This window comes from Montipora foliosa, chromosome 6, assembly GCF_036669935.1.
Source record: "Montipora foliosa isolate CH-2021 chromosome 6, ASM3666993v2, whole genome shotgun sequence".
Lineage (NCBI taxonomy): Eukaryota > Metazoa > Cnidaria > Anthozoa > Scleractinia > Acroporidae > Montipora > Montipora foliosa.
This window is the reverse complement of record NC_090874.1, coordinates 15,634,408-15,648,695: the sequence shown is the minus strand read 5'-3', so window position 1 is coordinate 15,648,695 and position 14,288 is coordinate 15,634,408. Positions and strand designations below refer to the sequence as shown.

Genomic DNA, 14,288 nt, shown 5'->3' with positions numbered 1-14,288 from the left:
TTATTAATTCCAAACTTTCTCCTCAATAGATTGCCTGATTTGGATTATAACGGATTCAATATTGCTAGGGCTGACTTCCAGATTCCAAAGCCCAGGATTTCGGATTCTACAGACAAATTTTTTTTTTGGATTCCGGAATCCAGATTACCTCCAAGGCGCTGACAAGAAACATAGATATTCCCCCAATCGCTCTCCTTTTCGTGTTCTTCGTCCTTACGTTATTCAGCATATTGAACAAAGAAGGTACCACGCATGCTCGTGGTTGCGTCAGCTCGGGTATAACGACCTCGAGTCGGTAAAAAATGTACGAAGGTCAAGTTTTGCAACTTACTGTTTCAAATTTCTGGAACTGCAAGAAAAAAACTCAACGGTTTATGTTTCGTAGACTTCTAGGCTCGTCAACGCTTTGAAGTTGGCCAAAAGGATCGTTGATTCGTAAGGAGGAGAATGAGTGAGAATTCGAAGCCGCGACAGTGAGAGGGAAAATATCTCAACAGTTTTGTCCCTTACTTTATAGCCTCAAAAAGAGAAATAAACGTAAACAATTATTCAACGTAATAAGTAAACTTAGGTTAGAGTTAAATTCTGGACCGCTCAAAAGACGAGTGCGGATGGTCTTATTGTTTCTGTAGGCGGCATACTACCCCTGCTTTCATCTCGATGATTGGGATGATAACGACGGCTGCGAGAACGCCATGAAAAACAGGTCCAAGCTCTGCACGCCCTGCGCGTGCATTTTACATTTGTGCACATTTCTGTGCCGTTCTCGCCCTGAAAACGACGCGAACTGACAAAATTTGAAGTTATATGGAGCACCTGACGATAAATGTTCAATTTGCCCACTAATTATCCACACCGTTCTCTCCAATCTTATTCCTGGAATCGGCTAGCACAAACTTTCCATGCCGAGCGACTTTAAATAATTGCTAAATTTTTACAATAACGCGAAAAAACACTTTTAGACAGCGTTCTCCTAGCCGTCTTTGTCTAAGGTCTCCAATAATGCCTTTAAAGTACAAATGCCAGTCTCTTTTGCACGACTATTTATTTAACAAGAGATAGTACGTAATCCTATCAGATGGCAGAATTCGTAAAAGTAAGTTATGATTTCTTCTTGCATGAAAAAATATACGATACTCACCTGAAGCTCCGTGTGGTGATAATTCAGCTGTAGGAACACGGCCTGGAGAGACACTGGAGCGAGAAGACAAAGCTTGCAAACGATATAAAGAGAAAGAAAGAAATCAGTAAGACAAACCGCTAAAATATTTGGAAATGACATTTCTTGTCAGTTTGTGCCAATCGGGCACTTGCTAAGCCTTGCACATTTCACCAATACCACGACTGAATAATGCGAATTATCGAATGGAACAGAAATGCGCTTACGACCAAAAACCTACCCCAATTTGTAGTGAATTTAGTTGCTCATTTAATGCGGTTTACAATCACCGGAAAGCCAAAATTATTGTTTCACTACTGCATTTAGGTGAAACGCCAACGGCAGACTGCTCTTTAGGGCAAAAGCACGAAGATTCTCTTACTCTATCTGAGAAGTAACCAGAAATGTATCTAACAGGCCTAGCCAATAAATAAACTAAAATCAAACACTTTTCTTTGATTTTCTTGGCAAAGCGCAAATTTAACCCCGACCTTAGCCGTTTACCATAAAAGCGATGCTAAATCTCTGAAATAAGTCGACCGCAATCTCTTCGCTGAGCGGTTGGTTTCAAAGTCTCGCGCCATTTTTTTTGCAATGAGAAGCAAAATGAACACCGATCACACGTATCACGTATATCTTTTTCCCGCGCTTTCGCACTTCAGCAAATCTCACCCTGACCTTAGCCGTTTACCATAAAAACGATGCTAAATCTCTGAAATGAGTCGACCGCGATCGCTTCGCTGAGTATTTGGTTTGAAAGTCTCCCGCCATTTTTGTATCCAATGAGAAGCAAAATAAACACTAATCACTCCTTGCACGCATCTTTTTCCGCGCTTTCAGCAAGCATCTACGAATTTTGATTGGCATGCACATCACGTGCTTTGCCCCTGTTACGATTGGCCAGAGTAATAACTCTTATTCAGGTTTTACGACACACCTTTTTCTAAAATGGCCGCCATTTAGATATTTTTTTGTTTTTATTCAAATTAGACCTTGATGCCTCTTTCAAGGCGAAATATTCTTTTGAATTTTACGCTTAAGAACGAGGCCTCAAGGGCTAATTTGGGTAAAAACAAATGAATATTTAAATCGAAGCCATTTCGGAAAAAAAATGAATACGGAGAATAGCACCTCTACCCCTCCCCGGTTAGAAATCTCTACTTACCTTTGATGGTCTTTTCGCTCTTCAAAATAAACTCGTAGGGGAAATGGACAACGTGCGTTCCATCGACAAACTTAAGGTAAATTCTGAGCCAGAAGCGGTTATATTCCGTGCCCTTGTTCTTCTCCAGTTTGTAAACCTCTTTATTGTTGGATGTCTTATATAAGGAATCGAGATCAAGTTTCACAAGGTAGGTTGGTGGCTCTAACGCTGGATTTACGCCTGAAGAAACAAATAAACGTCCCATCAGATATCGTTCGTTTTGGTGGTCTTTTCTTCTGGCTGAAATGACTTAAGGCCACATCAATTTTATGAAATAACGACAAAAAATGAGGCTATTTATCTATCAAAGATGAGTCGGACGTGCTTGGAAAAAATCCGAGTATTTTGAAACGGTGGTTGAACTTATTCCGGTTCGGATACTCTCCCCCTTAGCAACTGAAGCCGAGGGACTCATGGGATAAAAACAATCGAAAATACCTTCGGCTGGCATTTCCGCAATTGTCTTAAAGGAGCTGGTGAATTTAGTCCTAATAGCCCTTATTCGCTTGTACATTTTGTTTCTCAAAGTAGGCATTATGACAATATTCAAGAGGATGTTTTTTTAAAGTTGGAAAAACTCATGATCGCACGCGGTCCCTTTACAATAAACAACAACAAAGGATCAAATCTTCTGAGTATCATCACGTGATTTTTTTTGGAAAATAAAATGTACTAACGAATAAGGTCTATTATGAATCGTGATTAAGATGATTCGCCTGAGTTTTCATCGACAAACAAATCTGATTAGTCATAAAACCGGGCAACAGATTAACAACTATCGAGGGGAAAAGTTGCATTAGAATGGGACAGGCCTGCAATACCGCCATGACGTCATCTTAAAACTTCTGGCCCTAGCTCTAATTCCTGCTAAAAATATAATGAACATACTGGCAACTGGATTAATTGTGAGCTCATCAAATCTCGTCGGTCCCACTCCATATGACCTGGGGTCCTTTTCTGTAAGTTTCTTTTCCGCTTGTGGTTCACGCTGTACATAAACACAGAGCTCAGACAACGGCAGATACGTTTTAATTCTCATCTCAACCTGTAAAACAACAAATACCGGTCAGTGAACCTATTAAACATCATGTGAGATAATAGACACGATTAGACTGGGGTACAAAGAGGGAAGGGACAATCTTTTCGTCTTTGCCCAGTTTTGAGCATGCGCACGTTTGGCTTCAAACAAGGCATAGAGTATAGCAGCTCTCGTAAGCAAGTTATTGAATGTTTGGTATTATAACAACTTCAATTGTTTTCAAGCTTCCTTTTAGTTTTAGCCTTCGTTTTAAGAAGAAGATTGATTATTGTCAATTACAATTTTACTATTTAATGGTACCGCTATTACTAATGGTCATATGGGTCACCTACTCAATCGCGTAGGGATGCCTTGGATATCCACGACTGATTTAGCATGTGGCACTGGCCTTTCAGGCGGGCTTCACACTGTTAAACTCGTGTCTTGCCTTGTTTTAAAATTTAAATCCGCTACATTCACACATTTTGCCGAAGTCGATGATAAGCCGCAGGACCCCCTCTCATGAAAATGTCATGTTTCTGTAATCTCCGTGGAACATTAGGGAACCCACACGCTGCTCTCAAAGCTTATTCATGATCGTGGTTCCTAGTGCTGTGGTCCACCTTAAGGACGTTCGCGTCAAAATCTTCCTACGGCGAGATTTTCTTCATTTCTCGCCTAGAGTTAGGTTATAAAGTACTTACTCCAAAAATAAAATAAAAATTGGGGGTCACCGACTTTGTTTCGGAGAAAATGGCAGTGGAAAAATGCCTTAATTTCGATAAATCTGTCATAATAACGAAAGGTAACCTCATCTGCTCATCCATCGAAAATCCTAAAAATAAACTGTTAGAGTGAAGGTTTCTGTGCGTACGTTTTTAGGGGTGGGATTTTAAGATAATTTCATGCCGCTAGGGATGTCGTAAACAGTAGAGTTCATCCTGGACGAGCGTTTTCGTAACCTCTATCCGTTGCAACCACTACCGGAATTCGATGGCACGAGGAAAGAAAATTTAAAAAAAAGACAACTTCTTACGGTGAGATTTTTTTCATTTTATCATATTTTGTAGATAGTAAGTAGAGTAAGTGATTTATGATTAAAAAAATAGGGGTCACCGGTGATCCAAGGGAGTAAAATCGATGTGATTTTACGAAGCTCTTGGAAAACCTCGTTTGTCACGTTTTTGCGTGACCTGTCGGGGAAGGACTGGAACCCAGGAGAGGATCGATCGTTGAAGGGATGAAAGGTTTTTACCCCAAAACAAAGCTTTCTCGAGCACAGCAACGAAGTTTTAAGCAGTCGACATCTTCATTTGGTTAGTGTTTTGTATAATATTTCTCCATTGCCGTCATGCTCGTCTTCTGGAGTGTGGTTTTTGTGAAATTTAATCGCTGGTTTTTTCCACGCAGGTCCGCACTATTCAAGCCGACGAGGACGAAAATACTGCTCTATTTTCACGAAAGTAAAGGAAACTCCAAAAACATACATTCGCTTTGAACTTAAGTTCGTGAGGGTAATAAAAACATTAAAAAAAGAAACAGCACCATTAAATTTACGCAACGGTTCGTCCTCGAGTTTTCCAAACTTTCAGCCACTACTCGATCAGCAGCTACCTTTTCCAGAGCGTTTCCATCCTCCCGCTCACTTCTCTTCAACGTTTCATGATGATTCGGAAATAAATGTGCCATTCTTTTGCCGGCCTGGAATTTTTTCCCCGGCGTTTTTGTCGCCATGTTATTTTAACTAATGCTTGAACAATATTTATCAAAGTCAAGTAGACTAGTGCACGACTGATAAAAACAACGCAAACATCAGTCGTGCAGTAGTCTACTTGACTTTCCTAAATATTTTTAATCAATTTTGACTGATCACGATCTTCTCTTATCCAACGCTGTGCAAGACTTATCGTCCACGGTTTCTGCAAAGGTTTTCAAACCTCAACTTCACTAATGCACGAAGTAATGCGTGACATATTACAGTCGCGTTACCTGCGCAGTTACGTTGCGCACAAACAATTAGCGCGAACGTCCTTAAGGTGACAATAGGGAGCTTAAGCAACGACAACGGCGACGGCAACGAGAACGTCCTCTCAAAATATAAATTTGTGTTATTTTAATTGCTTCGTGACTATTTCAACGGTTTTAATATGACAAGGGTGTGGTAATTCCTCAAAGATGACACCAGTCGGAACGGCACTCTATTTTAGGAGAGAAAATGAAAATTTATCCTCAAGTGCTGACGTTCTTCGTAAAACCAAAAACTTGGCTATTTCACGTTGTTGTTTTGCTGACGACGGCAACGAAATGGACAAAAGTGAAAAACGCACGTGCAGGGCGTGCGAAGCTATAGTTTTTAACCACTAAATATGCAAATTCGTGACGTTCTCGTTGCCGTCGCCGTTGTCGTTGCTTAAGCTCCCTAATAGGGAGCTTACGAAACGAGGACGACGACGGCTACGAGGACTTCATTTAAAAATACAAGTTCGCGTTATTCATATCACTAAGAAACTATTTCATGTCGTTTCGCGTTAAAAATGAGTAGTAACTGTCGAGGAATTAAACTGGTATGAATGGGTTGGAAGAGTAGAGAGAGAACTGAAAATTCATCGTCGTGTGCTAACGTCCTCCACAGAACCTTGAATTTGATCATTTCACGTCGTCATTCAGGAGATGACGGCAAAGAAATGTACCAAAATGTAAAACGCACGTGCAGATCGTGCAGAGCCTTTGTTTTTGCTCACTAAACCTATTGTTTTGTAGCGTCGTCGTTGCCGTCGGCGTCGTCGTTTCGTAAGCTCCCTAATAGCTCAAGGGAAACTTTAGTCCTATTGAAAAACACCTTACTTGACCCCATAGACCATTTTACGGATACGACGGCCATTTTGAAATCCTTTGTTTTAATTAGCTATTATGGGATTCTAAGGGGGCAAATGCATATTAATTTGCCCCCTTGGAATCTCATAATAGCTATTTGAAACAATGGATTTCAAAATGACTGCCATAACCGTAAAATGGTCTATGTTCAAAACCGGTCCAAACATGCAGTCATACCCATATTGTAAAATTCATACCTGTCCATTTTTGATTCTCTGTTCAGAAACTTTTCCTTTAGGTCCACGCTTTTTCTGTACTTTGTCGTATTCTTCTTTGGGATTAAGGATTTCGATACATGCTCGACTACACTCTGCAGAAGTAACTTGAGACCGGGGCGACGCCAAACTGGCGTCTACTTCCAATATGCCATTTCCTTGAAACCCGGTGTTTACGCAACCAGGACTAACTCTAGGTTGAGGCACTGCTGTTTGCATAGGAGTTGTTGTGTGGTTTGACGGTATTCCTAACCGCGTAGAATTTGACTGTCCTGGCTTGGAAACAATTACTATATTTGGGCAATCGAAGTTGATGTCATTTCCAGATTGATCACTAACGGTGGCTTCAGATTGAATTCCGCTGGGGGAAGGGGTCGCACTCTGTACGCTGTCTGGTGGAGTATAGCATCCATACCCCTGGCTACTTTCCCGTTCACAAGGGAAAACGGGGTTTTCCCCGCCTGTAAGGTCTTCTAGAAATTGCCGATCTATGGGAAGCAAGGAAGAACCTGCATAATGCAGGTTCTTTATGCATTAAGGCTATGATATAGTTATATAACGCGCTATCAGTTTTCTTATGGAGAGGTTTTTCAATTTGGTATTAAAGCTTTGTAAATAATTAGGTTTTGTATGAGTAGCCTTCAGTTGATGATTGGCTGTAAAATCTCGTACCTGATCCGCAGCCAATCACCTTTTCGTTATGATTGGCTCCTTGAAGGAGTAAGAGTCCTGGAGTCTGTTTTTACGGACTTTATACAGCCACAGCCGAAGCTGCTACACAACGAACTGACATATCCGGCGCAGTGCCCTGTCTTTCGAGAAAGACGGAGACGACGTTTTTACCGTACTTTTTTCCAGTTAATAAAGCTCCCTTTTCTTAGGAATTGTTCGGGAAAAGAGTTTTCTGCCTTAGCTCGAAACTGACTGTGTTCAGTTGCACGGTGGTTACATAACGAACACACCCTCTGAAAAACACGGTCAGTTTTGAACAGGCCTGCCCAATATCGGGGAAGGCTGTTAAATGAAGGCGAGTTTTGACTCACGGGTCTCTTTTCCTCCGACATGTCAGCCCAACAAATACGAGAGAAAAGAGACCTCCCCTTGCAGGGATTGCTTCACTCACTAAACAAACCAATTTAATTACATAGGCTTTGTTTACTGAGATGATAAGTTGCCGTTTATCAACAGCTTCTTCTTTCCTACAAAGTCGGGGTTGTTAAATAAGCGGTGGAAAATTTCGGAAGTCGTTAAGAAATAAATTCTTCTTTTGGGACTTATTCCGTATCGAAGAAATGAATGTAGAAATTGAACTTGGCTTACTGATTTACTTTGATAACTGTAAACAAAAAGATTTCGCTTAAGATTCGGTTGGTTACGTCAAGGCTCGACTAATTAATACTATACCTCTTTCATAATGGCGGCCAAATAAAATATTCTTCTGTTGTAAGGGTAATAAACCTTTTCTAGCCTGCCTACGACGAGAAATTTCAAAAGATTTTTTGTTTCAAAATGAGGGCAGCAGGTCTAATCAACATAAACACAAAAGAATGTAAAAATGGTCGCCATTTATGAAAGTTGTCTTTCGACACAATAGGTCATTTCCGAGGTCGTGTCTGCCTCCTCTTCAAAGCGAGTCTGAGTGCAAAGTTTTTGTGATGGTAATTACTTGGTTCTACTTTACATCTGAATGAAAGCTAATTTTCATAACAAAAACTTCGAACTTGACTCCTTTTGAAGAGGAGGAAGACATGAACTCGAAAAAGGCCTATTAACATCACGTGCGTCAAGTGTCAATCAAAGTCCTCGTGGAATCAAAGGTCACAAATCAGTACTAAACTCGATCCCAGGGTTTTCCCCAGCCAAAGGGTGGGCCAACTCTCTCTCAACCATCTACAAAGTCGTATTTATACTATCCTGAGCATTGGTTCTTGGGTCACATAGGCCATATCCGTGGACACCATACTACGTTTGTTCTGACTATTTTAAAATGGGGTACGAAAAAAACAAACAAACACAGGAGAGTCCCAAAATTGTACCCTTAACTTGTCATGTTTTTAGAAAGACAATTTATGTAATGAAATTGCTGATGCTTCGAGGATTAGGAGGGAGTTTGAACTTCCTAAAGCGGAAACTGTGGTGCTGGGTTAGTGGGGAGTGACATGAAACACGAACATGCGGTTTTAGCAAACGAGTTGTTAAGAGTAAAAAGATTGCATGTCGACATTTCGAGCGTTAGCCCTTCGTCAACGCGAATAATTTGATTTGGTGTTATAAACTGACTCACCCACCGACGCTACATCCATGGTTTCCTAGAAAGTAACCTCATCAGCATTTGTACATACCTTGTCTTGCAGCATTCTCCATGAGTTCAGTGACAATTGCTTCAGGATCAAGGCAGGGTATATGCTGGGGGCATGCATGTGGATTTGATGCATTCAACATGTTGGCTCTCAACCTGCCGGTCGAATCATTTCAGCAAAAAGGCGATCAATATATCAAATATTTGTTTTTTATCAGATAGCAGGGGGAGCACTCGCATTTCACCAATCTGCAAAAATGTCCCGGTTCTGCGTCATATGCGCGGGTTGAGTTTGTTAGTTCTCCCTGACTCTGCTCCGAGAAGTTTTCGAGAACCAACATTGATTTGATGCGCTTTGATTGGGTACGTTCCCTCTACAATGACTCGAGAGTTGATAAAGAGGTGATAAAAGATAATCACCAAAAAATGATAAAGAATGATAATCACTGACCCCGGCATTACTGATCAGTTTAACGGCGTGTTCGGCCTTTTAAACGGGTTTTCGTTTGAGGCCGGAGGCCAGAAATTTTACCATTTCACGTCCGGTACTTTGACGCTAGAAATTTGAAGATTCGTTGGCTTCTATCTTTTGCGGCTCCCCTTTCTTTACCTTTTTATCTTCTTAGATCTGGCCTCTCAGGAAGCCATGGGCTGAAGAAACACAAGAAAATCGCGCAAGAAATCTCTCATCTGAACTAACAAGAAGTCAAATCGCCTTACTTTGCTCTTACTAGGGCATTTTATTCGCGCGATACCTTGATATAGTCAGTTTCCTTTTTGTTCTCCAATCTCAACAATGTAATAGTATTTACAATGGATCGCGATGGTTCTAAATAATTCAAGCTATCGGCTTAGCTTTCATCAGTTGTTAACCTAACTTTGAACAGCAACGTCCAAATATATTGAAGAATTGTAGAACATCAAGAATTGAGGAAGGAAGAGTCCAACAACACATACTAGAGTGAGCACAGCGTGGATTTCATATTGGGTAGGGTAGCGGAAATAGTCCACATGGTAATCGCAGTGCTAGACCTGCCTTTTACCGGAAATTTTGCGCAAGTTGTAGAGAGTTCAGTATAGAGGCAGAGAAATAAGGTAAATCACAGCCTTGGATTTTATTTGTTTCCCTCCCCCTGAAACAATATTAAACATACGTTCTACGAGGGATATCAAGGGAACCAACGAGCAAATTAAGCTAAAAGCCTTTGAGGGACATTTCTAGGCTCCTTGTAATGTAGAAAGACTGTCCAAAGAGATGTTTTTATCAACTCGAAGAATTTGATCTGTTCAGATATCTTAGCTGAAGTGTCCGAAAATAATTTTAGGGAATGATTTCTTTTTTTCAGAAATTGTTAGCTGAACGTTACCTTCTAAGAACTTCCCGGCAAACCATTTGCTCATCCGAAATTGCTAGGTGACCTTTTTAATCAAGTGCCAAAAGTTGCAAAAATATCCCTTCCGAAAACGAAAGAGACTACTTTTCCCTGGTTGCGAATCTCTTAGGTCAAGTTTTAGTAAAGAAATCTATAGCTGTTTGGCTACGTAGAACCAAAATTATTAGACTGACAGTTTGACTCTCCCGAACACATATTTCACGGAAGATTATCGTTGGGTGCTTCTGGGATATTATCCTTACAGCCGAGTGTTTGAAGACACTTAGTTGGGGCGGCTCAATCAAGTTCGTAGCAGCATTGACAAGTGGTTATGTGATATGGAGAAATTGTCAAGCGGACCCTTCTCGATCTCACCTGAGTCATCGCAGCTGCGACCGGTGACAACACTACGAGGCATTTTATCATTGAGTAGATTTGACAGGAACTTTCGAAACGACGAGAACCCGCAAGACTTGATAATCAGTTTTGTGGTCATTGTATTATCACTATCGCGTAGCATGGAACAGCAAGGAATATATGAAACAAGTTATATCGGATAATTTTTCTATTTTTCTGTTTCTTGTTGCTATTGTGGATTTTTTCTCATTTCTCCCTACATGCTTGTAGCTGCTTAAGCCCTTGAAATGAATTCTCCCCTGTCTGAAGGAAGTAACAAATTAAAAATCTTCCGTCTCATGATTTCAGCTCCAGGACTGAATTTCGTGTTTCCTGCCTCTCTTTTTTACTCCAAGCTCAATTTATCATAAAAAAAACCTCCAACCACCAAGAACTGCGACAAACATCCCATTTGTTCCAATTCTGTTCCACGGCTTCAAATCACAGATATAAAAGACAGGATTTTCCTTACTTATATTCTTCCAAAAGAACAGGGGCACCCAACGGAACATTTCTTAAAATTATCTGTTCGGAAGGCCTTTAATCCGGCACCTAGGATTTTCTTTTGAGAATGTTCACATCGAACTTTCGTGATCTGAAAAAGTTAACTGATACCTGTTACTTTCGAGATTGATAAAAATGTCCTTTAAGTGCCGAAAAAAGCCCAGCTATGAGTTTCGGAAAGGATGCAATACCTAAGATTTTCGTGAAGGAGACAAAAATGCCCTATAGGGTAAATTCGAAAAGCTTCAAGTTCCCCTAGAATAACCGAACAAATAAAAACTTTTAACCGCAGCCTAAAATGACCTACAAAGCTTTAAAGGCACTCCGAACAGCTCGATACCGACCCAACGCAGCGAGCAACCGGAATTAAATGCTACTCAAACCCGCTCGATTGAATAATCAATCACGGAAGGAAACGTTTGCCCACAAACTGAAAACTCGGCTCCCAAACATCAACATCTGCTTACTGAGGCAGCCATGAAAACGCTTCAGTTTCATCGAAATGCGGAACCGGAGCAACACCGCACGGTTTCTATCTCTTGTTCAAAACAATTTTTATATGAAAGTATGTTAAACAAAACACCGAATATTTAAATGTAACAGCACTCAAGTCCGAGGCAGCTTCTGATTTGACGAATGACTAACTCTTCTGAGACCGTCCTTTCAGTTGATTGTAGGTTTGTCTCAGAATCGTTCTTTCAGAAATCGAAAGTTTCTTCCACGAAAGATTACTTTCTCGTCATCGACCATATTTATATACTGCGCTGCATCAGTATCGCTAAACTAAAATTAACTTACCAGCTTTCGAGTGAGCGATAGTTTTCGTTTGCCCGTTTCAAGGCGTCTTGCTCCTCTTTGATACAGATATGAGAATCAACAACTTTTGCACTGATTTAAGGAAGATTTCGATCGCTTGGGAGTTTGCCACGTAAAACGTCATTGACCGCGTGATCATTTCAGCATTTCTTGATGAGCAGATTATAGTTTTCGAGTCTCGTTAATTTATTCCGGTTGACTTTTTCCAAATCTACTGGAGTGTGATGATTCAAGTTTCGCAAGTTTTGCTATGACATCATTGAAAGTTTTGAAGTTCACCCAGTTTTAAGAAGTCCTGTCTGTGCTTTTTGATTTGAACATGACCGAAAAGAAAATCAGCACGTATACATTACAATTGTTAGTATTCAGATACAAGAGTGGAGCCAATACTTCATTCTCTTTGAACTTAAAACCGAAGGAAGGAGTGCCCCTTTCTTTAGAAGCCCTAACAATTTTGTCTATGGATCCTTGTGGTCATACAACTTAAATTGAAAAATCCCATCGACTGCAATAGTGTAGTGTAGAATCTTTTACATGAAACAACTTTGAATACCGAAAGTAAGAAAAACTTCCTGAGTTCTCATTTTCGCCTCGTGTCATGTGAGCCAAGCCAGTGAAATGTCATTTGGTTTTGTTTAAAATTCCTGTATGCGATCCTTTCGCACAAAGGGACAAACCTATAAAAATCCAAGTCTTTCCGTGATTGTTTGACCGAAACTGGCTGAACCAGTTTAACATACCAAGATTGGGTAAATGCACTCATGGTGAAAATTCACGGCTGAAGCAGGGCTCTGTTTCAAAACATACGAATTAATAAACATTTTGTAACAATATATCCAGTGTATATCAACAAACCATTATGTTATTATTATCATCGAATGGAGAGTTTATGTAGCGCTGTCAACGCTATCTTATCACTTTTACAAATATAAGGTTGTAGATGCGAATCGGACATGCCAAAAAATTCAATTTTACAAAAATAAAAATAAAAATTCAACGAGCAAATTCACTTTCAACGAAAGTTGAATAGTTTAATAGGTGAGCGACACCATTATCTGTAAGCCGGAGAACAGACGGGGTGACGAGAAGCAAAAAGCCAAGAAAGACGACGAACCAATCTTCAACACTGAAAAGTTCATTGTAAAAGGTCCTCTTGGCAGTCTGAAGCAAATCGTTCGTTTAAGAAAACAATGCAGTGGGTTTCTTAAAGACAAAATAAAACACGATGAACACGAAAGCCAGTGCAACACATATGAGCAAAATTGGTTTGCCGAGTTGAATGCTTCCAAACAACCAACACTTATGCACTAGTCAGTGGAAAGCCCCGCAACCCCATACCCGGGGAATGCGAGGCATTAGCGGGTGATTTCGGCGGTTTTGGACTGTCACTTTTGCCTCGGTATGCGGGGTTTTCGACAGCATTTGGCGCAAGTATCGGCGAGCGGGGACCTTGCATGGGGCTCAGACGGGGATTCGTTTTTTGACGCCAACTTGAATAGGCGCGCAAAGATCACTGGGAAAGCATACGGTCTCAGTCAAGTGAAAATCCATTCTTTTCATGTTTGTAATGGGCTCTCAGTTAAATTCTGTGTTCAATCTGTAAATATTATCATTTCTTGTAGTGGAATTAGACAAAGATTATAGTCATGCTTGATTAGAAATGAACTGCATTTATGAGAAATGGACTGCATTGTTAATTTTCATGTTTGTCAAAATTTAATTTGAAGTAAAGATTCTTGAAGTATATTAATTTTGGTCAACAATTGTGCTTTATGATTTTGGAAGTACTGTATTGTCCCCGGGTGCGGGGGAGAAAAGTTTGGTTTTGACGTACGAAATTGCCCTGCTTAGCGCGGAATTTGCTTCATTTAGAAGGCAGGCCTGGTCTAATGCTCCGCTATTCCCCGGGTATGGGGGTGCGGGGCTTTCCACTGACTAGTGCATTATGCGTTTTTCACGTCATCCCTTCTGTTTCACCCGCTCACAGGTAATGGTGTCGCTTATCTACTAAACTATTTAACTTAATTTAAAAGTGAATTTGCTCCTTGCTTTAATTCTTTTAGTTAAATTTTTTTGGTTAACTATTTAAGAGTCCAGAGTCCAGCTGGGTCCAGTCCAGCTTTTATAATATGACGCGATATATGGACTTGGCGATTATTGGATAAAGCAGGTGGAAGGTGGTATTGAACCACTCGAGGCTCGAAAATAACTAGCTAGATTGAAAAAAGTGCAAGTTTCTCTTCGGATAATGCCAGAAATACTTTGAAAGAAACTCAGTTGGCCTTTGGAATGGTATCTGCAAGTCGTCTCTGCTAACTACATCAAATTATACTAGTTGTGCCTTACGGCAAGTGCCAACGAGGCAAAATTGTTTTTTGTCTCTGGAATGTGTGAAAGTTTGACACAGAGGTAAAATTATTTTACTATAAA

At 40.4% G+C, this 14,288-nt stretch overlaps 1 protein-coding gene across 1 annotated transcript in view; it reads right to left on the bottom strand.

The window, feature by feature from the left end:
* The window catches only part of LOC138006820 (uncharacterized), a 32,369-nt gene extending 20,798 nt beyond the window's left edge, over window positions 1-11,571 (bottom strand). Inside the window, exons 1-6 of the mRNA XM_068853406.1 lie at window positions 11,510-11,571; window positions 8,813-8,925; window positions 6,453-6,979; window positions 3,252-3,408; window positions 2,325-2,543; window positions 1,142-1,213 (exon numbers count right to left, since the gene is read on the bottom strand). Of these exons, the coding sequence (XP_068709507.1) occupies window positions 1,142-1,213; window positions 2,325-2,543; window positions 3,252-3,408; window positions 6,453-6,979; window positions 8,813-8,912 (1,075 nt within the window). The 5' untranslated portion in view covers window positions 8,913-8,925; window positions 11,510-11,571. The remainder of the gene's footprint in view (window positions 1-1,141; window positions 1,214-2,324; window positions 2,544-3,251; window positions 3,409-6,452; window positions 6,980-8,812; window positions 8,926-11,509) is intronic.
* Between the last annotated feature and the right edge of the window lie 2,717 nt (window positions 11,572-14,288).